At 42.1% G+C, this 24,065-nt stretch overlaps 1 protein-coding gene across 7 annotated transcripts in view; it reads right to left on the bottom strand.

The window, feature by feature from the left end:
* RIMS2 (regulating synaptic membrane exocytosis 2) overlaps positions 1 to 24,065 on the bottom strand; it is a 355,451-nt gene that overhangs the window by 123,658 nt on the left and 207,728 nt on the right. For all 7 annotated transcript variants that reach the window (XM_033155715.1, XM_033155716.1, XM_033155724.1 and 4 more), the window contains 3 exons: positions 21,488 to 21,556; positions 15,248 to 15,404; positions 12,249 to 12,365 (listed from right to left, as the gene is read on the bottom strand). In XM_033155715.1, coding sequence (XP_033011606.1) covers positions 12,249 to 12,365; positions 15,248 to 15,404; positions 21,488 to 21,556 — 343 coding nt within the window. The remainder of the gene's footprint in view (positions 1 to 12,248; positions 12,366 to 15,247; positions 15,405 to 21,487; positions 21,557 to 24,065) is intronic.

Genomic DNA, 24,065 nt, shown 5'->3' with positions numbered 1-24,065 from the left:
GGGGGGTCCTATAATCTGGAACTGAACGGAACTGTAAAAGCAGGAAACTATAAATAATTATAGCATTGACACTAAAATCAATGAGACTTACTTCTGAAAACATATGCAGCCTAATTCTCCTGCTGCCACAATGAGCTAGCAACTTAAAGGGCCAAGTGTTGCTTCCCAATGTAAGCATATAGCCACTTACCCTTTCAGCCTCAACTTTGGAACTGCAGCAAGAAACACATGTGACTTAAAGGAGAGAAACACCCTCAGAGCTTTTGCTGCAGCCACTCAAGTTAAACTGCTAAATGATACAGTATTTTATTTCTTCATTTTGCACCATGTTTTTCTATCAGAGTTCCCAAAGTGGTTACATAATGCTACACACTACAACTGCTCAGAAACTTTCCAATAAGCTTTTACTTGACAAAGTACTGACAACATCAATTTCCCTCCTTTATTCTGGAATCCTAGCTCTTTATACTTTAAGGCCAAAAACAGCAAATCCCATTTGTTTAGACTCAAGTCTGCTCCATCACAAATAAATCAAGTCTCAATCTCTATAGCAAAATGAACATGCTGGTGAGGGGAGCTAAACACCTTACGTCCTATTATTATTATTATTATTATTATTATTATTATTATTATTGCTGCTACTTTATTTATTAATCACCTTACACTGTGAAGTCTTAAGGGAACTTACATCGAACAGACAACAAGAATAAAAATACAAAAAAATATAAATACAACATTTTAACCTCTACATACCTCAGTAACCAGAAAGATATGGAGGTCTCATACACCCCAGGAAATGTGGTTGCTGACCTTGAGCCAGACATCCTGGAGAGTGAAGTCAAATGGGCCTTAGAAAGCCTTGCTAACAACAAGGCCAGTGGAAGTGATGATATTCCAGCTGAACTATTTAAAATTTTAAAAGAGGATGCTGTTAAGGTGCTGCACTCAATATGCCAGCAAGTTTGGAAAACTCAGCAGTGGCCAGAGGATTGGAGAAGATCAGTCTACATCCCAATCCCAAAGAAGGGCAGTGCCAAAGAATGCTCCAACTACCGCACAATTGCACTCATTTCACACGCTAGCAAGGTTATGCTTAAAATTCTACAAGGCAGGCTTAAGCAGTATGTGGACCGAGAACTCCCAGAAGTGCAAGCTGGATTTCGAAGGGGCAGAGGAACCAGAGACCAAATTGCAAACATGCGCTGGATTATGGAGAAAGCCAGAGAGTTCCAGAAAAACATCTACTTCTGCTTCATTGATTATGCAAAAGCATTTGACTGTGTCGACCACAGCAAACTATGGCAAGTTCTTAAAGAAATGGGAGTGCCGGATCACCTCATTTGCCTCCTGAGAAATCTCTATGTGGGACAAGAAGCTACAGTTAGAACTGGATATGGAACAACTGATTGGTTCAAAATTGGGAAAGGAGTACGACAAGGCTGTATATTGTCTCCTTGCTTATTTAACTTATATGCAGAATACATCATGCGAAAGGCTGGACTGGATGAATCCCCAACCGGAATTAAGATTGCCGGAAAAAATATCAACAACCTCCGATATGCTGATGATACTACCTTGATGGCAGAAAGTGAGGAAGAATTGAAGAACCTTTTAATGAGGGTGAAAGAAGAGAGCGCAAAATATGGTCTGAAGCTCAACATCAAAAAAACTAAGATCATGGCCACTGGTCCCATCACCTCCTGGCAAATAGAAGGGGAAGAAATGGAGGCAGTGAGAGATTTCACTTTCTTGGGTTCCATGATCACTGCAGATGGTGACAGCAGTCACGAAATCAGAAGACGCCTGCTTCTTGGGAGAAAAGCAATGACAAACCTAGACAGCATCTTAAAAAGCAAAGACATCACCTTGCCGACAAAGGTCCGTATAGTTAAAGCTATGGTTTTCCCTGTAGTAATGTACGGAAGTGAGAGCTGGACCATAAAGAAGGCTGATCGCCGTAGAATTGATGCTTTTGAATTATGGTGCTGGAGGAGACTCTTGAGAGTCCCGTGGACTGCAAGAAGATCAAACCTATCCATTCTCAAAGAAATCAGCCCTGAGTACTCACTAGAAGGACAGATCCTGAAGTTGAGGCTCCAGTACTTTGGCCACCTCATGAGAAGAGAAGAATCCCTAGAAAAGACCCTGATGTTGGGAAAGATGGAGGGCACAAGGAGAAGGGGACGACAGAGGATGAGATGGTTGGACAGTGTTCTTGAAGCTACTAACATGAGTTTGGCCAAACTGCGAGAGGCAGTGAAGGATAGGCGTGCCTGGCGTGCTCTGGTCCATGGGGTCACGAAGAGTCGGACACGACTGAACGACTGAACAACAACACCTCAGTAACACCATCAATTAAACAGCCAAATAAAATACACCGACAACCAAATAACCAAACATCTGGGAGCCGAGATATTTTAAACCTGGTATTGAAATGATGACAAAGTTGGCACCAGCTAAGCCTCCTTGGGAAGAGCATTCCACAATCAGGAGCCACAACAGAAAATGTCACCTGCCTATTAGCAACCCTCTGCACCTCTGTCGAATGAGGCATCCTTGCCTCACCCCAACCCAGGTGCTTTTCTCCCAGCTGAGCTCAGGGGGACAGGGGGATGGGGTGACAAATTTGAGAAGGTAAACTGCTCAAATTTTGCTCTCCTTAAGGAGAGCTTTTCCATGTCTCTTGTGGTCTATAAAGTGAGCCACCCCATTTTGTAGACAATTTGGGCAGCACTATCTGGTCCCTGTTGTCTTTGTCCATGGAATTTTCTTGGCAGGGATACTGGAGTGGGTTGCCAGTTCCTCCTCCAGGTGGATCACGTTTGGTCCAAACTCTCCACTATGACCTGTCCATCTTGACCTGTCCATAGCTTCCCTGAGTAATTCAAGCCCCTTTGCCACATGAGTTTGGCCAAACTGCGAGAGGCAGTGAAGGATAGGCATGCCTGGCGTGCTCTGGTCCATGGGGTCACGAAGAGTCGGACACGACTGAACGACTGAACAACAACAACAACAATCTGGTCCCTGGGGTCACGAAGTCGGACACGACTGAACAACAACAACAAATTTAAGCAAATGGATCCTTTGGTGTGGTGCACTGGTTAGAGTGCTCAATTTAGACTGGATACACCTGTCTTCAAATTCCCACTAAGCCACAAAGGTATACTGGTGTCAGCCTAAACTACCTGACAGGGTTATTTTGAGGATCAAAGGTAGGGGGAGGCATATACACCAACTTAAGCTCTTTGAAGAAAGGATAGTATAAAAAATAAACAGAGAAGTTGGCTATTTCATCCTTCAGCTAATGCACTATTAAATGACCATAGTTTTGGAACAATACATATCTCAATGCGGAAGATATTTGTAAATACATTTTTAATGCACACTAGAGACTTTTGAAGCTTAATAACTTTTAGGAAAATATACTATTTTAAATTATGGTGCTTTCAGGCTCATAAAACTATTTTGAGGTAATGATGACTATGAGAGTAAGTAACAATCTCTGTCTAATGGCAGAACAATAGTACCATATATTCTTATCAAGTGCCAGATCATTGGGATAAAATGCTCTCTCTCTCTCTCTCTCTCTCTCTCTCTCTCTCTCTTGAACTGATTTTTGTTTTGCCCTTTCTTCCAGTGTCATTGAAGAAAAGGAAAGGGGTTGAAAAAGTCCCTGTTGACACACTTATCAGTATGTGCAGCACTTTGGCCAAAACAGTTATAAAGAAAGTCTGACACCAGGCCTGCAAAGAATACTCAAAACTATCTGTTTAACTTTGGTATATTTTGTTCTGATGGCCCCAGAGAATAAGCAGCAGAACAACAAATAGGCAAGCTATTATAATTTACTAGGCCAACAACAGTGGCTTAAAGAGTATGCAGTTTCTGGTTCACATAATTCTGTCAAGCATCTGCCTGAAGTCGAGTTTTTAACTCAATTGTCTGCATACTCTTTCAGCAGCATGAGTTCATCCATTAAAAGATAGCATCTTACCTAATGCCACACCATCTATAAGTGATGGCCTAAAAGAGTATTTCGGTGCTCTAGGCCACAGCTTTTTAAATTGAAAAGAACAGCAGAGTGTATCAGTTCTGGAATGTGTCTCTTATTCTGGAAATGGTGCCTAGAATCTGCTACCCATAATCTGCTATTTGTTATTTTAAGAATTATGTCTGCCTGTCTCCCTCTCTCTAATACATGTCAAAAAGATAAGATTTAGCCAGCTTAAATTTGCCTGGTCCAGTTTAACGTGCTGGTGAATCAGGCATTTAGCATTTAGCATTCTAAATTTAAGCACAATAGAGGAATTTGTGTTTAGGAAATTTAATTAAAGCTAAACAGTTCAAAAGCACAATCCACTTCAAATTATACCATTTTAAGACTGAATTACTTCAACAGCAGAGAAAGACACCTTAACTTTACCTCGAAATCAACTGTTGTTAGAGTTGTGTTGGAGCCTCTCACGAGAAAATCCACTTGCTAGCTGCTGACTTTAGAGTAGTATTTATTAAATACATATTTACAGAGCAGAGCTCATTTCTAAAGCATCCGACCCCTTGCTATCACTTGCCAGCACTGCCCACTTGCGGGAGCGCCCCCAACATAATAGTTTGGGCAACCACCACCCCACCCCCGCCAACGCTGCTCACGCCGTTTCCTCTCTTGTCTCTCCGCTGCTGATGGAACAACGACAATCTCTCCTTCGTCCCTGAGCCGCTGGACAACGGGTGGTGCTGACCCTCTGCAACATCAGGGGCTCCTACCTCCACCCGACTGTTTCCGTTTAACCCTTTCTCCTCCCTCTCTCCTCGTTCCTCCCTACTGCTTTCCCCAACCTCTTGGTCACTCCTCTCTCCACTCTCCCTCTGCTCCCAACCTTCTTCCGACTGTCCCGTGACATCCACCCCCCCCCAAGACCTCCACCTCCTCTGCGGGCTCGCCCTCACTGTCCCTCAACGGTGAGAAACCCAGGAAGTCCTCTTCTTCATCGGTGGACTCAAACACGTCCCTCAGAGTGTCTCCACCGTCCTGAGATGGTGGAAATCCCAGGAAGTCCTCTTCTCCATCAGTAGACTCAAACACATCTCTGAAATCCCAATGCAAAAATTTGGGCTTATGGGGGAATAATGCATGGAATTCCTCAGTCAAATACGGTTCTTGCTCACTCTCTGCTGGTACCCAGGCATTCTCTGACACTGGTGTGTTCTCCCAGGCTACCAAGTACTGTAGTTTGTTTCTGTTTCTGGTCTAGGATCTCCTCTATTTCATCTTGTTGCTCCCTCTTCTCTACCAGGGGCGGTATAGGAACTTCCTCGGGTTCCTCTTGAAACCTGTGAGCTAGGTGGTAAGGTGATAGCTGGGACCTATGGAATACCGGGTGTATTTTCATATTCTCCGGCAGTGGAGTTTGAAGGAAACTGGGTTGATTTGTCCTATCACCTTAAAGGGACCCAACTTCCATTGCTCCAGCTTCTTGCTCCTCCCCCTGAGGGGCAGACCTTTCGAGGACAACCACACCCAATCCCCGACAAGTATTCTTTCTGCTTCTTGCCGATTCTGATCCGCTGCCTGCTTATATGCTTCTTTGGCCTTCTCCAAATTTTCCTTCAACATTTGGTGCAGAAATTCCATCTCTTCCACAAACTCCTCAGCCGCTGGCACCGACAGTGCTTCCTCCCTTCCCAGGAAAGCTCTCAGGTTCCTCCCGTAATTTGCCACGAACGGAGACATTCCTGTGGAGGCGTGCACGGAATTATTGTAAGCAAATTCTGCTAGACTCAGATTCAAGGCCCAGTCATTCTGTTGGTGACTTACGTAGCACCTCAAATACTGTTGCAAAATGGCATTCACTCTCTTGGCCTGCCTGTTCGTCTGCGGGTGTCTGGCAGAGGTGCAGTTGACTTCGACCTGCAGTAACTCCATCATCTTCCTCCAAAAATGTGAGGTGAGCTGACTACCATGATCACTGACTACCCTCAAAGGCATCCCATGCAGCTTGAAAACGTGGTCGATAAACAACCGAGTGGTTTCTTCTGCAGAGGGTATCATGTCCCATCTTGGTAAGCATGTCCACAATGACCAGGACCACCATCTTTCCCCTCGATGTGGGCAGGTCCGTGATGAAGTCTACGGAAATTGCTTCCCACAGCCCGCTGGGTGTGGGTAAGGTCTCCAACAGTCCCGCAGGGAATGTCCTTTCCCCTTTGGCCCTCTGGCATACTCCACAACCTCTTACGTATTCCACATCTTCCTTGAACTTGGGCCACCAGAACTCTCTTGTCACTAGACCCAAGGTCTTATTCTTTCTGAAGTGCCCCGCAGTGGGATTGTCATGGTGTTGTTTGAGAATCTTGGCCTGCAATTCCTCTCCCGGCACATACAGCGCTCCCTTGCGATATAGCAGTCCGTCTTTCTCCTCAAATTCGCTGCTTTGGCTACCTTCCTGCCTTAATTCCGCCAGTTTCTTGCAGGCAAATTCATCCACCCCAATCATAGTACGCAACTGTTGGTTACTCACCACTGCAGCTGTGCATGCCCACTGCTCAGGTTCAAACATCTCCCTAGTCCCTGTTCTTCCAGGTACTCTGGCTTTCAGGAAAGGGCATCTGCTCTCACATTTTGTGCCCCCGGGATATACTGTATCTGGAAACTGAACCCTGCAAAAATTCGGCCCACCAAATCTGTCTCTGGTTCAATTGCCTTGCAGTTGGTCCGTGCACACCTGGATACGCTGTTGTGCCCCTACTAAGAAGTGCTTCCAATGGCGGAAAGCAGCATAAATGGCTAGGAGTCCCCAGTCAAAAACAGTGTAATTCTGCTCCAATTTGTTTAGCTTCATGGAGTAAAAGGTGCACGGTCTCCAGTCACGCTCCTTGTCCTGCTGCAGTAAGACAGCTCCGATGGCTCGGTCTGACGCATCCGTCTCCACCCTCATGGCCTTCTGGGGGTCGATGTGTAGCAGGTGTTGTTCTGAGGCAAAAGCCCTCTTTAGCTTCTCAAAAGCTTGCTGAGCCTTGGCAGACCAGCAAAAACCTTTTTTACCCCGAAGGCAGTCGGTTATCGGAGCCGTTACCTGGGGAAAATTCTTGATGACTTTTCTATAGAAATTACTGAATCCTATGAATCTCTGGACATCCTTCTTGGTTCTGGGGCTCTGCCAGTCTAGTACGCTCTGGTGCATGAGTGCTTGAAAGTGTGAACTTCCAGATTGTAAGACAAATGGCATCACCAGGAATTCATATGACCCCAGCAACGTAAACATGGTGGTCTTCCACCCATGCCCCTCCCTCATCCGAACCAAGTTATAGGCCCCCCTTAAGTCCAGTTTGGTGAAAATTTCCCCCCTTCTAACTCGCTCCAACAAGTCATCATTGTGGGGTAAGGGATGGGCTACGGGTACTGTGAGGCTGTTCAGGATCCTATAGTCCACCACAAGGTGGCGCTATTCTGTGTTTTTCTTGTCCATGAAGACAGGTGACCCTCCGGCCGCTTTCAACTCTCTAATGAATCCTCTTTGCAAATTCTTGCCTATGAACTCTTTCAAGGCTTCTATCTTCATCTCAGACATGGAGTACAGCTTCCCAGCTGGTAATTTGGCCCCCGGAACCAGATCAATCTTGCAATCATAGGGCCTATGCGGGGCAACCGGCCAGCCTCCTTCTCGCTGAAAATGTCCTGGTAGGCTGCATACTGGCGGGGCACCACTGCTGACCTCTTAGGGCCCCCTTCCTCCACTACTTGGGCCCCCCTTGCCCCCAGTTCATGATCCCTTTGTTCACCCAGACAGTTCTCCACACAGTAGGCTGAGCCAAAAGTAAGCGATCTCTGGTGCCAGGCTATCACTGGATCATGTCAGGCCAGCCAGCTCATTCCCAGGACTATTGGGTGGCCAGCCAGTTTGGTAACATGAAAGGCCAAATGTATCTGCCTGCCTAGACACTTGCATTCTCATGGGGGGGGGTCTGGTGCGACACAGCTCCTGCTACCAACGGTCTCCCGTCAATCGTCTTTACTCGCAAGGGGAAGTCCAAGGAACTAGTTGGTGCTCTACAGCAAAGTGCCAGTCAAAAAAATTACCAGAAGCCCAGAATCTACAAGACAGGGCACATCCACTGTGCACCCATTTGGGAGTTTTAGCATGACTGTCAGAATGATTCCCGGGACCGGAGCGTCTGCTGAGGGCTCTTCAGTTATCGTTGTACATGACCTCCAGCCTCCATTGGCAGTCAGGCTTCAGCATTTCCCAACACCTCCTCTTTGCTTTTGCTGGTCTCTTTCACAGCAGTGCCAGCCAACGCCTCCCAATCCCTCTTGCGCTGGCATTGCCTAGCTAGGGGCCCAACCTTTTGGCAGAGGAAGCATTTTCTCCCCTCCTTCCAGCCTCTTTCGTCCCCTTTATTCGTCGCCAGGGCACTTGGAAAGCCTTTTGGGCTCACCCCCCCAATCACCATAGGCTCCTCAGACTGTGATCTGGGCGCAACGCCAAATTTCCTCCCTGGAATATCAGAAATACGGTTTTCCTGCCAAGGCTCGCTGTGCGCCTCTTTCTTCTCGACCGTTTTACATTCAAATCTTACCTCGATCTTCAGACAGGTCTCTATCACTTCGGAAAAAGAAGCGGGTTCTGCCGTCCTAGCAAGTTCGTCTTTCACGATTAAGTCCTTGGCGAAACAGAGCCTCCACGGCTGGGGTATTCAAGTCCCACTGCAGCCAGTGCACTAGCATGGCAAACTGCATCCAGAATTCTCAGACCGTCTTATCCCCTTGACACAAAGACAGCAACTCCTGGGAGGTGACTTTCACATCCTCAGAGCTTTTGAACATAGCATCCATTAGGGCTAGGAACTGCTGCAGGTTCTTCAGGGCCGGGTTCTCTCCTGCCATTAAGGGTAGCACCCAATCCCAGGGGTCCCCTCCAGGTGCGCTAGGACAAACGCCACCCGTTCCTCATCCGACTTCAGCTCATTCCTCTGTAGCCCCATGGCATATGTGACTTCAGTTCTAAAACTATGGTTGTTGTTGTTGTTCAGTCGTTCAGTCGTGTCCGACTCTTCGTGACCCCATGGACCAGAGTACGCCAGGCACGCCTATCCTTCACTGCCTCTCGCAGTTTGGCCAAACTCATGTTAGTAGCTTCAAGAACACTGTCCAACCATCTCATCCTCTGTCGTCCCCTTCTCCTTGTGCCCTCCATCTTTCCCAACATCAGGGTCTTTTCTAGGGATTCTTCTCTTCTCATGAGGTGGCCAAAGTACTGGAGCCTCAACTTCAGGATCTGTCCTTCTAGTGAGTACTCAGGGCTGATTTCTTTGAGAATGGATAGGTTTGATCTTCTTGCAGTCCACGGGACTCTCAAGAGTCTCCTCCAGCACCATAATTCAAAAGCATCAATTCTACGGCGATCAGCCTTCTTTATGGTCCAGCTCTCACTTCCGTACATTACTACTGGGAAAACCATAGCTTTAACTATACGGACTTTTGTCGGCAAGGTGATGTCTTTGCTTTTTAAGATGCTGTCTAGGTTTGTCATTGCTTTTCTCCCAAGAAGCAGGCGTCTTCTGATTTCGTGACTGCTGTCACCATCTGCAGTGATCATGGAACCCAAGAAAGTGAAATCTCTCACTGCCTCCATTTCTTCCCCTTCTATTTGCCAGGAGGTGATGGGACCAGTGGCCATGATCTTAGTTTTTTTGATGTTGAGCTTCAGACCATATTTTGCGCTATGGTACTTCTGACTATTCCCATCAAACTTGCTGAGGGGGGTGGGCACCCTTCTGACGGCTCTCGCCCCCCCCCCAAGCCAGCCGTTGCTCATCCAGCCAGGCTGCCAGTTCGCTAACCTGTGTTTGAAGCACCAGATTGTGCTGCCAGAGCTGCTCCACCGGCATTCGTTCAGCTGCAGCCGGCACACCTCCCACAGCTCCTTGCTGTGCTTCTTTTGAGGTTTTGCCAATTGCTCCAGTTCGTTCCATGTCTGGTGCTAATTCTCCCTTGTGAAAGGAGTCAAAGAGTGCTGACAAGCATTCAGGGTCGTGTTGCAGCCTCTCACGAGAAAATCCACTTGCTAGGCTGCTGACTTTAGAGTAGTATTTATTAATTAATATTTACAGAGCAGAGCTCATTTCTCAAGCATCCAACTCCTTGCTATCAGTTGCCAGCACTGCCCGCTTGCGGGACTGCCCCCAACATAATAGTTTGGGCAACCCCCCCCCCGCTGCCTATGCTGCTCACATTGTTTCCTTTCTCGTCTCTCTACTGCTGATGGAATGACGATGATCTCTCCTTCCATCCCTGAGCCGCTGGACAACGGGCGGCACTGACCCTCTGCAATATCAGGGGCTCCTACCTCCATCCGACTGTTTCCATTTAATCCTTTTTCCTCCCTCTCTCCTTGTTCCTCCCTACTGTTTTCCCCAGCCTCTTGGTCGCTCCTCTCTCCCCACCCTCTGCTCCCAACCTTCTTCCGACTGTCCCGTGACAACTGTCATGCTGTTTAAATTCTTAGCTAGGATCCAAACAACCTTCTATGTTTTACTGTGTTTTTATATGCACTGTAAGCCACCCAGAGTGACTGGAGAAACCCAGCCAGATGGTAATAAAATTGTTGTTATGCCTGCACTAGAACATTTGCTGCATCCCTCTTTCCACACAATACCAGGTACCTTTAATAGGGAGTACTGTGGGATTTGGTAGATCAGAATTTTTTTTGGGGGGGGGGCTGGTGTTTCACCCAGAAGAAAACAACCACAGAGCTCCTGTGAATACATAGAAGCACTTCAGGAATTTGGATAAGGATTTTTTGGATCTCTGCCATACAAGAACTTTCTATAAAACGTTAAAACTTGCTACTAGCTGCTTCTGTCATTTATAATTAGAAATTATAGTAAATGATTCAGGCAGTGTGAAATATTACTTTTTGTTTGAAAAATAGTAACAGAAAAAATGTTAATGATATTACTTTTTTTAAAAAAAATCAACTTTAATTTTTGTACATGTAAGTTTGTGGAAGATATACTGGTATCTTGTTAGGTAACGTGTTAAAAATACCAAAGTGCAAGTATATTATGAAACTGAGCGAGGTGAACATTTCAAATTCAATTTTCATTAACACAAGTTAATGAGGTGAAAAATGTCCTGTCTAGTTTTTAAAATGAAAGCAAAAAATGCCTCAGGTAATGTTGCAGAGTAAGCAACATAAGCCAACTACAATCTCTGGTTCACTTCTATTTCATTAAAATTCCAAGATGCCAGTAGATCTCAGGTTGCTATATAATAAATTTCTCAAGCAACACTGTTTAAAAGGTTCTAACAAAGTGTACTTTCTCACAAAACACATCCCTACTCTCCCTCAGCTCTATATATTAATCATGTGTCCAGCTAGAGCAGGCACCCCCAAACTTGGCCCTCCAGATGTTTTGGGACTACAACTCCCATCATCCCTAGCTAACAGGACCAGTGGTCAGGGATGATGGGAGTTGTAGTCCCAAAATGACTAGAGGGCCAAGTTTGGGGATGCCTGAGCTAGAGGTTTCTTTGAAGTTTTCATGGAAGTAGAGTTCTAACACTGGGAACTGGTAAAGAGTGAAAACCTTTTTAAAAAGCAAAATCCATCCATTTCTGCATGGAAGGGGGGTTTGCACAACAACAAAATGTAGTATTATAATAATCAAACTGGGAAATCCTTGGATACAGTGGTACCTCAGGTTAAGAACTTAATTCGTTCTGGAGGTCCATTCTTAACCTGAAACTGTTCTTAACCTGAAGTACCACTTCAGCTAATGGGGCCTCCCGCTGCCGCTGCACGATTTCTGTTCTCATCCTGAAGCAAAGTCCTTAACCTGAGGTACCCTGTACTATTTCTGGGTTAGCGGAGTCTGTAACCTTAAGCGTCTGTAACCTGGGGTACTACTGTATTTCTAACCTCTACAAATACAATAAATAAATCCAAGTTCTCATTCTAAAGTGTGATTATTGTCAAAGGTAAAATAAAAGACCCATAGAACTGATTCAATTATTTGGCTAAAATGTTCTTCTTGCATGCTTTCTTCAAGCTTTCCTGACAGGTAAATGCAAACTATGGGACTATTTATATTATACAGAATAATAATAGCAGGAAATAGCATTAGGCAAATTTAATTATTTCACTTTTGTAAACTGGATATGCTGAGGTTTAAGTATCAATCTGAACTGATTCTGTTTTTTTCTGAAATGTATTCCATTGTTTACTCTGTTACATCTGAATATCTACCTCTCTCTGTCTGGGGAGTTGTGGTCATCCATTATTCGATGTCTATCCATTCGGTTCGTGGTATTGTAATGTGCAGGAGTAGATCGGGTCCCTCGAGACCCCTGTTCCACATTCCTACTGAAGAAACAAAACCATCAATGGCATGAAGGTGGAAATGAGCAGTTCTCTTTAAAATGAGCCCTGTTAATGAAAATGTTAGCTGTAACCTTTAACATCCTTAACTCTGACAAAATCTGTTCATAGCTGATAGGATTGGTTGCCTATGCATACATCTTATATAAAAACTGGCATATGCTGCCTTCTCGCTGAGGGGAAAATTTTGAAGAAGAAAAAAATCAGACTCAAGGTAGGGAAGAGGTGGGAAATCTGCACCAGGAATATTTTCACCCCCTCTGTCATGTTCCACAAACAATTCACTGCAAGATTCAATTTTACTGCACATCACTTAGCCAATGCCATCTAAAAACAAAATGTGAAATCTACATAATTAACATTCCATTTCAGACACAAGAGTGCAAATTGGAAGTATTTATGCAAAATAACCACCATTTGCCAACCAAACACATATTAAACCTGAAAACCTGGAGACTCTTATTAGTTATTGTCCATTTCTTGACCATTGTTAAGGCAGGAAGGGAAGGAATGTGCAATCCTGTGGCTGGCTTCTGATCACTTAACCATGATTAAAAGTGCCAGTGTTGCATCTGCACCAGCACTAAGTGTATTGTTTTATTTGAATTATACAAAATATAATTTAGATGTTTTCCTTATACTGGATATTTTTAAGAGGGGTACACAACACTCAGATCTTCATATTATCTTTCTCTCCTTTAGCAAGGACAGGTGATAAATGCCTGTCAGTTTAAACAATAACCACGGCCATTGCAAAATAAGGAAGCGATTTCTAAATACTCAGGGTACTTACTGAGGAAGCATATCTGTCAATTAAAAGAAAAATAAAATATGAAAGAAACAGCCCTGTAGGCATCCAAGACATTAAGAATAGAGATAAGGAAAATCTAAACTAACTCATTTCATTGTCAGAAGGGGTAATTTCCAGGTTCACAATGGACCACAAATAAGGAACTCATGTCTGCTGCTACCTTTTGGTGCGGGAGTCTCCCACTAAAGCTCTGACCAGACTTGCTTAGCAATAACAAGGTGGTTGCATTATGTGTCTTCAGATCATGGCTGATGACAAAGAATGGCTTAAGCCTTAAGCAGGAGCACTCCTGTAAATTTGGAGACTTTGTTACTTTTTCCTGATACCCCATAACACTAGCGTCCAGTTTGCCCATAATAAATAAACTAACTCATTCAGCTACTGTACTTCCTAATCTAACTAAATGTGGCTGTGGAATCTATGGTCAAAGAGGCAGGGTGCAGAAGTCTCTCCATATATTGACTTAGCTGCTGTATCACAGAAAGTTTTAGGGGGAAAGTTTCACACAGAATTTGGGGTGCTTTTGCTTGGAACAATTAAGATAACTGAAGTTCAGATACCCAGAAGAGACTCTTCCATCTACACCCCATAGACAAATATCTCAGGGTTTCCCAAACTTGGGTCTCCAGCTGTTTTTCGACTACAACTCCCATCATCCCTAGCTAGCAGGTCCAATGGTCAGTGGTGATGGGAATTGTAGTCCAAAAATAGCTAGAGACACAAGTTTGGGAAACTCTGCTAATTATATGCTACCTTTTTAAGGTGGTTTGGGACCTGTATTTGATTCAAAAGCAAGACATAAGTAAGTCTAATAAATAATTAAGACTGCACTCTAGTTTCTTGTGTCCATTAACATTTAGTGTTGCTAGTATGATGTGGGGGGAATTAAGAATAAATTCTTTAACACACAAACATTATTTTCTGTTGAATGTGATTGAATGTGATTCTGTTGAATGTGATTTTGCAAGCTTCCAGTTACTGATATATAATTACAAGTCTCAGTAATTTATGAGTAACTGACTATTTGTATCTTTGACTATTTTTATTGTTGGATAGAGAGAGAAAAAAATATCATTTTCCATGTTGTGGTAAATTTATTTACACTAATACAAAATGGTTGTGATCACGGTCCTCAATAAGGAACTTATTTTCTAGCTTGTATGTTCAATGATCAGAAATCTTCCACCTTAACCATATCTAATATTCCATGACAGGCACAATGATGCTAGGGTAGGAAAGGAAGTCGATCATAAAGATAACCAGCCACTGGTGGTTCTACAGGTTATTAATATTCCAACACAGGTTATTATTTTGCAAATGAAAGACTGTTATAAGCTTTCAAGAAAAAGTTACAATAATTTTATACATAACATAAAAACTAGGCTTAAAAATGAATAAATAATAGAGGCCAATATCAATATGAAACTTCTAACTGCACTGTTGCTCTAAGCTGGAACAGACCTTGTCCCAAATCTATATTTTATGTCAATGTGCTGAATATTTTTACATAAACATAAGGTCTTTCTTTGCTGAACAGAATTTAAGTGGCATTTTTAATGCTAATATTGCAAAAGTCATACCATATCTAACAGTTGGGGGGAGATATTATTTCATCAGTTTCATTGGGATATGAACCCATATAGGCAATGTAGGATGGTAAATCAGTACAGTACATAATCTGTATAAAGCTCAATAGTTACTACATCAGTTGCTGGCAAGGGTGTTTACTTAGTGAAAAAACACAACAGAGAGGTTTTTGTTTTGTTTGGATTGGATTGGATTGCAGAGATATAAATGAAGGAGCAATCATTCTTCCTCCGAATGGAAAGAATTACATTGTATACATTGTAGTCATTTACAAAGATAAGTGACAAAACAAGAGGTAAATTATTAATAAGGTCCATTACTATATTATAAGAAAAATTATCTGCGTTACTACAGAAAAGCAATTGAATTTTCATATTCTCTCACTCATTATCTTGAGTTTAAAGGAATAATTTTATATCATATTCAAACAAACAAACAAACCCAAGCCTAAATCATTACAATAATTTACCTTTGTAGAGGAGGGACACTGGGAGACCATGATCTTGTCCTTCCTATACTGTCTCCACGGTGAGGGGACCCTGACCGAGAGCAGTGATTGGATGACATCACTTGTTCTGGCACTGATAGTGTTGAGCTTTGAAGATCTCGCCCATTATGTCGGTAATCTGGGAGCGGAAGGGAAGGTTGAGAGAGCTGAACTAACAGTACAGGTATAGTGACACTTCACTTTTTCTGTTTTGTTAGATTTGTACAGATGGCAGAAAAGTTGCACCCTGGAGAAAAGATGTCGTAAAATATACTGCTATCAGATTTTAAAAAATAATTGCAGGTAGAATTTATACACCACTTTTCAAATTGCTCACAGTGCTTCACATGTGCTGCCAAAAGTAAAAACACTCATAAGGGCATAATGAAAGCACTGGTGCATCAGACAAAAGGGACATCTAGTTTAACACCTGTGTTTCGCGCAGTGGCCTACCAAGCACCTATGGGGAGCCCTGAAACAGGACAAGGGTAATAGCTCTCTCCTACTGTCGTTCCCCAGTGAAAATATTCAGAGGTAGGCTGCCTTTGTTCCTAGAATATCAGAAAAAGCAGTAGCTGTTGATATTCTCCATTAATTTCTCTAAACCATTTTAAAGACATCAAAGTTAATGGCCATCATTACATCCCGTGGTAGAAAATTCCATAGTTTAACTATGTACTCTAAGAATAAATATTTCCCTTTGTCTGTCCTGAATCCCCCATCATTCAAGTTCATTGTATAACTCTGAATTCTAGTACTTTGAGAAAGGCAGAAAATCTTATCACTATCCAACTTGTTTGCCCCATGCCCGTTACTTGCTCTTTTTCTCAACTAAACTAAACTAAACTACAACTACAACTACAACTAAACCAAAACTCTCTAAAATCTTTTTTAGTTTTTCTTTAAGTTTTTTCTAAACTAAAAACTCTCAAAGGTTGTAAGAACTTGTTCTTGTTCTTTACCTTGCTTTTCCCAGCCTCCCTCCCATTCCTGCTCCTTGTGTGTCATAGCTTTTTAGTTTGTAAATCTGTGAGTGGCCACTCTAGAAGACTTTTTGGCTAAAGAGTAGGGTGTAAATGCCTTAAATAAGCAAACAAATAAAATAACGTTTCTTATAGAGAACTTGCTCCAGCCCCTTGATTCTGCACCTTTCCCAACTCTACAATATCCTTGTTGAGATGTAGCAATCTCAATTTTCCAAGTATGGTCACAATATAGACTCGTATAAAGGCATAACAATATTAGCAGTTTTATTTTTGAACCTTTTGATACGTAATGCTCCCTAACTCAAGTTTTTAACAGCTGCCACTGGGTTGATGTGTCAATTGTGCTATTCCCCCATAATCTCAACCCACTGGGTTGATGTGTCAATTGTGCTATCCCCCATAATCCCAACGTCTATTTCTTCATTAGTCACTGCCAGCTCAAATCTCATGTTTTGGGAACTTTTGCCCCACTGTGCTTCTCTTTACACTTTCAGTGAACTACATTTGCTATTTTAATGCTTATTCACCAACTTTGCGAATATTCTTTTGGAGCTTTTCATAACCCCCTTTTGTTTTTATTACCCTGAATAATCTGGTACTGTCAGCAAATTTAGCAACCTCATTCCTCATCCCTAACTCCAGACCAAGTCCCAATTCAGATATTTGAGGGGTCCTGCTTTTTACACCATGATTCTGTTCAAAGATTTTCCTCAGCCCCGCATTCTTATTGGCTCCCATTTCAACTCCATGTCTAACTTTTCTTAAAAACAAACAAACAAAACCTTGTTCAGCCCACTGCTGACTTTTGTCCTGTTTTCTTGAGCCACAGTGACTCCCAACAATATTCCCTAATGGAATTTCTATATGCATCACCTCCACTTTTGCCAACAACATGTGGCTTTGGTGCTTATGTTCTGTCTGAGTTTTTAAATAATTTTCTCCTTCCCTCATTCTTTATCTTTTCCACAGCCTCCCTTTGCATATTTTGTCCCTTCCTTAACCACCATGACTTAGGCCTACTGGTCCTATAATTTCCCTATTACACTTGCTCTTCCCCCATATAGTTCTGCAGTCCTCAGTATATTTAAACACAGTTCTTCCTGTCCCTATAATCCTGAGTGGTTTTAATCCCAACCAAACGCTCACTTTTTAAATAAAAGCTAGGTTAGTCATTAACATTGTACAGTACTGTTAAATTTTTAATTAACTCTGCAGTTGAAATGCCACTGAACATTCCATGACACCACAGAATTACCACTAAGATGGGTGGCTAGATTAAGGTTACCAGATTTTTTTTCAATGAATCCGGGGACACTTTTCAACTTCAATGGGTTTTGTATGGGGATTGATTTGAAAATCTGGGGACTGTCTCCAGGAAACGGGGACGTCTGGTAACCTTAGGCTAGATGACATATTCCTAGCCCCATACATCAGCCTTTGCCAATAGAGATTGTTCCAATAAAAGATACTGTCTCACTTACTTTGAATCATTTAATTTACTGTACATCAGTATCCACTATGACAATTAAACTAAACATTCAGTAGTCAACATAAAAAATATGGGGGGGATTCATGGATGTTACAGTAAAGTATGAATTCAAAATTTCATTTATCAGGTTTAAAATAAAGCGATCCCTCACTTGGAAAATACTAATTTGTAGTATGTTACAGCTAATATGCTCATAATGCATTTTCACTGGTTCCATGGGGGAGCCCATTAGTGCTGCTAACACTTAGTATCTTAATTAAAAATCTGGAAGGCTGGGGGAGGTTGAAAATATGCCCATTCAATGTGCTGATTATATTATACAGGGAGCTATTACAGAGACAAGGGAAGACAGAAAAATCATGAGACAGCCTTAAGAGAGCTTCAGCCTGTAAAAATGCAACTTAATACATCTAGGGCACAAGAATCAGCAAAATTATTTGCAGGGCAGTTACCATATCCATTACCTTTAGCAGAAGGCACAGATTTACAGCAGTCTTACTAAATTTATAGGTTCTCAGTAGCTGTTAAGAATTGATTATGGAAACTGCCAGTTTCCTAAAGCGCTTTAGGAGGGGGCAATTTGGAGCAGAAAAGTAGCAGGAAATACTGCTGCCCGTTCCATCTTGCCTCACTCAAGCCACTTCTCCTGCCATGGGATTGCAAACTGCTTTGAAGAGTGATCTGGAGTAGAGAAGCATCAGTCAGGCAAAGAGTCAAGCACTGTCTCTCCCTGCCACATGTAATTCTGCAAACCGGTCTGGGCCCCAAATGCTTTTGCTAAATCTGGGTACTCTAATGTGAGGTGGCTAAGGACCTGACACAGCAGGGGTGAATGGGAAATAGCCCAGCAGACAAGCACTCACTTGTATAAGGTGCAATCTGGTGAAGCAATTGTTTCCTGCATAGCAAAAAATCCTGAACTATATTCCAACATTTTAAAGTAGATATGGGGGGGGGAGAAAGAAAACATTTCAAAGCTCTATTATTATCTCGTTCACCTCCTTCTTTCATGTTTAATTTATGGCACTCCAAGGAAGCACTACAGAGTCTCATCAACCATTTTGTCCAGGTATGGGCTCCGTGCATCAGCATTGGTGAATATATGCTTGAGATGGTAGATAATAACCAGCAACCTGGAACCCATAACCAGCAACCTCTTCATTGACACTGAACTGGACAAGCATATTGGCAAGGCAGCCATGATAATGGCTCGTCTCTCCAAAAGAGTATGGGAGAATGCTGATGCTAACAACCAATACCAAGATGAAGGTCTACCAGGCTTACATGTTGAGCACACTGCTTTATGGAAGTGCGTCATGGACAACTTACACCTGCCAGGAAGAACACCTCAATTCCTTCCATGTGTGCTGCGTCAAGATGATTTGCAGGACAGAGCCCCAAACAAAGATGTGCTGTCCCAATCCCACATTCCCAGCATGTTCACACTCCTGTCTCAGTGATGTCTATGCTGGCTTGGTCATATTCACAGAACGGAAGATGGCAGGATCCCCAATGACATGCTCTATGGGGAATGATCAATGATCATGGTCAATGATCACAAATAAGGGAGATGGAGTCTCCAACAACATTTGGGGAACACAATATTGCCTACCTTTGCCTTATGGCATGTGCCACCACTCTAAAAGTCAATCCATCACTTTTAAACCTCCCCTTTCCAAACAGCATAAGCCTTAAAACCCCTCCTAAATTACTGCTTTGAGGAATCCCAACAATAATTGGGACTACAGTGAGGAGGGGTATTGATCTCACTTCACACCATGACATGGTCCCCAGGAAAAGTCACCCCCTTCCCAAACCAAAAAAACCAAATAGGACTGGGGAAAGGAAGACTGTGCCCTGCCCTATACAGGTTTTAGGTTGCAGGGAATCTTTCAGATAACCAAGGCTATAATGAGTACAGACAACACTAATGTCCAATTCCAGGTATACAGTAGTTCTAATCAGGAATGAGGCAAGCTGAGTGGCAGTCAGAGGTCAAGGTAAGCAGAAGATGAGGTACAAGACACACTGCTATCAACAAGCTATTGTTCCAACAGCTCTACCAGCCTTGCATGGAGGCTTCAAAGCCAGAGCTGTCAGAACCGCACCCTGGGCTCAGCTGCAGCCTCTTAGAGGTTTCGGCAGAGAGTCCTCCTCATGAGGAGGGCTGCTCCTGAATAGTCTTTTACTCGGTAGGAGTCCCCTTCTTCAACCAAACACTTCTTCTGACTGTGAGGGTGTCAGTCTGCCTCTTGAAGGTCCGCCATTCCCAGGGTTGTTCTGTCTCTGCTTCAGCTGCTGAGCTCCCTCTCTGTCAGGAGGGATTATTGCCAGTTTCCCTTAAGAGTCCTGGCTTGTCCTCAACTGCTGTTCTGGGCTATTCCTAAGTATCTGGGGGCTCCAAATCATCTTTCGCCAGATCATTCTTAGAGGAGGAGTCATCTGGTGAGAGCATGGCAGACTGCCCACCCATCTACAGAAGGCTATTTAGATTCCAGAGGTCTGGAAGCAAGCTGAGAAGTTCCAGCACAGAAAGGAGGAACAACGTGGAAACAAATGTTTGTCAGCACCTCTACAAATAAACTCTTTATCTTCAAAGTGCTCTCCTGGCACAATGACTATGGAATTGAATGTGGTTTGCACTGACAGAATATTTCTTTATGTAATATTTGCTAAGAAATACAAACTAGATGGGTACAAACTAGATGGGTATATCAAACAACTAAAGTATAAAAAATTAACACATACCAATCAGTACTGTGTAAAATCCCTCATCCTAAACAATTTCTAAACTACTTCCTAGAAGAGCTCTCACCTCTAAGCTTTCATGCGTATTTTCTTCTGAGCTGTCATCTTCTGGACTGAATGTCATACACACATTTCCTCCTTATGGATGATAATGCATATCAAAATATGGCACAGCTATTTGACACTAACAGGATAAAAGCTGTCCAGTTTCCCATTTCATAACAATATACTACTGTTACTGAGAATGATCTGCAGATATGGTCACTGTACTACATGAACCTAATTTGAGACTGATTCTGGAACTAGCACTCTGCTTTATGACAAAAAGGAACGATGAATAGGTACTTCCCATTCTTTTAACATGATGATTTAGAGACCATTTTTGCAGTGTGCCTATGTCCTATAAACTGATCTGCTTTAAGCATGCTACTAAAATCCAGAATGGATGTAACATCTGCTTACTAAATATGTTCTAAAGGAACTGCTAACAATAAATTGCTCTTATGCCAAATAACTACACCTCTCCACGATGTACAAAGCACAGGCAAAAGTGAAGCTAACGAAATCCCAATAGGGGATGACAGCAGTTAGGATGAGCTGCCTACAACCACTGTGGTTTGATAGCATATTTAGTTTGTAGCTGTACTTGCTGTTGGGGCTGCTGCATAAAATAGCAGAGTTGTGCCTTCCTATATTTCAAAGTGTTGAACTATTTACATGCCAGAAGAGCGGGGGATGGGAGGGGACAGAAAAAGCAGCTTGAAGTAAAACATACCATGTAATATCTAAACTCTTTAGAAGGAATTACCATTTGCGCTTGTTCAGCACTTCTGTTGGGATTCCAGATCCCATTGGCATGCCAAGTTACCTCATGACATGTCTAAACAAGCAGGAAGGTTTTTAATTAAAACACAACAATGCAAGAGTAAGTCAATAAATTTATTATGACAAATTATAAATATAAACATTTTCAGTGTTAAAATCTTATAAATTTGTTACCTGACACTACTCCTATTCCATCATCACAGTCATAATCTGAGACTTCACTATCACTTATTCGTTTGGACCCTGCCAAAAGAAAGAGAGAATCATAGGATTAATTATAGCTGTTCCATTAAATGAGTACTGTACTACATTTATTAAGGCTTGCTGATCATTGTTAACAAGGCTCAATAGCTTTCCATGTAAGCTTTTGTCTCCAATAAAACAAATTATAGCTGTGAAAAGCAGTATTTTAAATGTAATGGAGTGATCTGATCACAATACTTACCAAAATAACTAGAGCTTCATCAGCAAAAGCTGGCCCAAAGTCTATTATTGGACCTTAACAGTAGGTCACATAAGAAAAAACTTAGACTCTGGTTTAATTGTTTTTCAACCACTGTTCCGCGGCACACTAGTGTGCCGCGAGATGTTGCCTGGTGTGCCGTGGGAAAAATTGAAAAATTACTTTATATATAGTCAATATAGGCACAGAGTTAAATTTTTTAACATTTTTAAACATTTTCTAATGGTGGTGTGCCTCGTGATTTTTTTCATGAAACAAGTGTGCCTTTGCCCACAAAAGGTTGAAAAACACTGCCCTACACAACAGCAGGCAGATATTGTTCAACAGTTTACAACCATATTTAACCTATTTGTCAACAATAAAATAATCCTATTGGACAGGAGGGGTCACTTTAGCCCTCAATGAGTATACAAATAAGATATGAAAGGAATAAATCATAGAGCTGAACAAGCTAGTAAAGATAGTCGAACTGATGATATTGAAGTTGTATCTTTCATATACAGTAGAGAAGTTTATCTCACTCAGCTGTTGTGTATTTTCCAAATGTAGTGAAATTAAGCAACAGGTAGCACAGAATAAGCTCCTCTGTTTCTTCCATTTTTGCAAGAAGCAAGGGTACTGTTATTCACTGTACACTGAAACACAGCATGACCTCAATAAACACGTCCTTCCACTTAAATACCTTGCCTTTGTTTTGACAGCACAACTGTTCTGTATTCAGTGTACAAATAGAGCTCCATACTTTGGGTATAACATAAAAGCTATTGGAAATGGAAAACACAAAGAACGTGCAACCAATTTTATATGATTGATATTCTGAGACTGAATTCATGAACTGAACGTGCTGCATTTGAATTGGTATGTAACTCAGCTGATGAATTATACAACATGCTACAGGATCCACATTAAGAATAAGAAATACTTAAGCATTCATAGAGCAGAAACAAGAGCTAAAATGTCTGAAGAACGGACATCCTACTTATAATTTCTCAAAGCACAAAAGGAAGACAGACTACAGAACCAGCATTCTACAGTTATTTGTACTAATTTTAAAGCAATCCTTTTGTAAGCCCCTAAAAAGAAAAGAAAATTAATGGCTAGCAAAAACAAAGAAAATCAAAACAATTTGATTTTCTTCTGTGACTGAAGATAAAAGTAGAAAATGCAATGTAGTCTGTCATTAGCAAGACTTGGATTGGTTTTACCTCAAAGTTTGAGCTAGAGAACACTGACCGAAAGATCTTGGCATCAAATTAGTAGTATCAAATTATTGGTATCAGCTTGTAGAAACTGAACACTGAAATACTATGAATGGATGGTGCAATTGAGAAACCATATAAATTGGAGTCTCAGAAGTATTGTTGCTGGGCCCTATTGTTGTTCAACATTGTTGTTAATGAGTTGCATTAATGGAGAGTTTGCACATAAAGTGTGCAGATGGCACAGAGTTGGAAAAGACTACAACTATTTTTAAAAGTAGAATTAAGATCCACTAAATGTAAACTGAAAAACTGAGCTGTAAAGGAAAAGGGTAAGATCCAACATAATGTTAGCACAAGAAGTTTGAAAGTTGACACCATTGTGCAAGCAGTAGCGCACCAAGTTATCTCTCACTAGTAATGATAATAATAATAATAATAGTTGCACAACATAATTTGCAAGCATCAAAAACCCATTAGAATTGGCTCTTGTGCTGTGCTAACAACAAGGTTCTGATGAACAGACTAGCAGTTGTGTGAGTGAACTGCCACAATTGTATTTTTGACATTGACAGTGCCAAATAAAGAATGAGAATGCTAAACATAGTGTTTTTTAGAAGAAAAATACTGGTTGATTAACCAGTCATGAATCAACTTTTATGCAAAGGATCTGGGCTGTATATGAAAGAATATTGCTAAAAATTAATGATACCAGCTGCTGTACAAGATTCAACCTGTTTCATTTTTGTACTATTTGCCTTATGACAACTTATACAGTAAGTTTTGCTTAACATGAGAATTTGTGAAGGAAGATATTCTAGGGGACAGACCCTTCCCTTTCTCACCCTTCAGTGGGCAAGAAACAAATGAAGCTGAGAAAAATGGAGAAATGCTCTGTACTCCCATCACTTAGCAGCCTGCCCATCCCACCTTATTTCTCTTGGTAGGGTCAGCCTTTTGTTGTGGTGGTGGTACCACGGATACATTATCTTTGTCAATTATGTGAATTAAACCCAGTTATGGTATTCCAGCTTTGTTCTAACCAATACAATACAATATCACGTTTCTTGTGAATTTCAAAATACGGAAG

This window comes from Lacerta agilis, chromosome 7 (assembly GCF_009819535.1).
Source record: "Lacerta agilis isolate rLacAgi1 chromosome 7, rLacAgi1.pri, whole genome shotgun sequence".
Taxonomy (NCBI): Eukaryota; Metazoa; Chordata; class Lepidosauria; order Squamata; family Lacertidae; genus Lacerta; species Lacerta agilis.
This window is presented reverse-complemented; position numbering and strand designations above follow the sequence as displayed.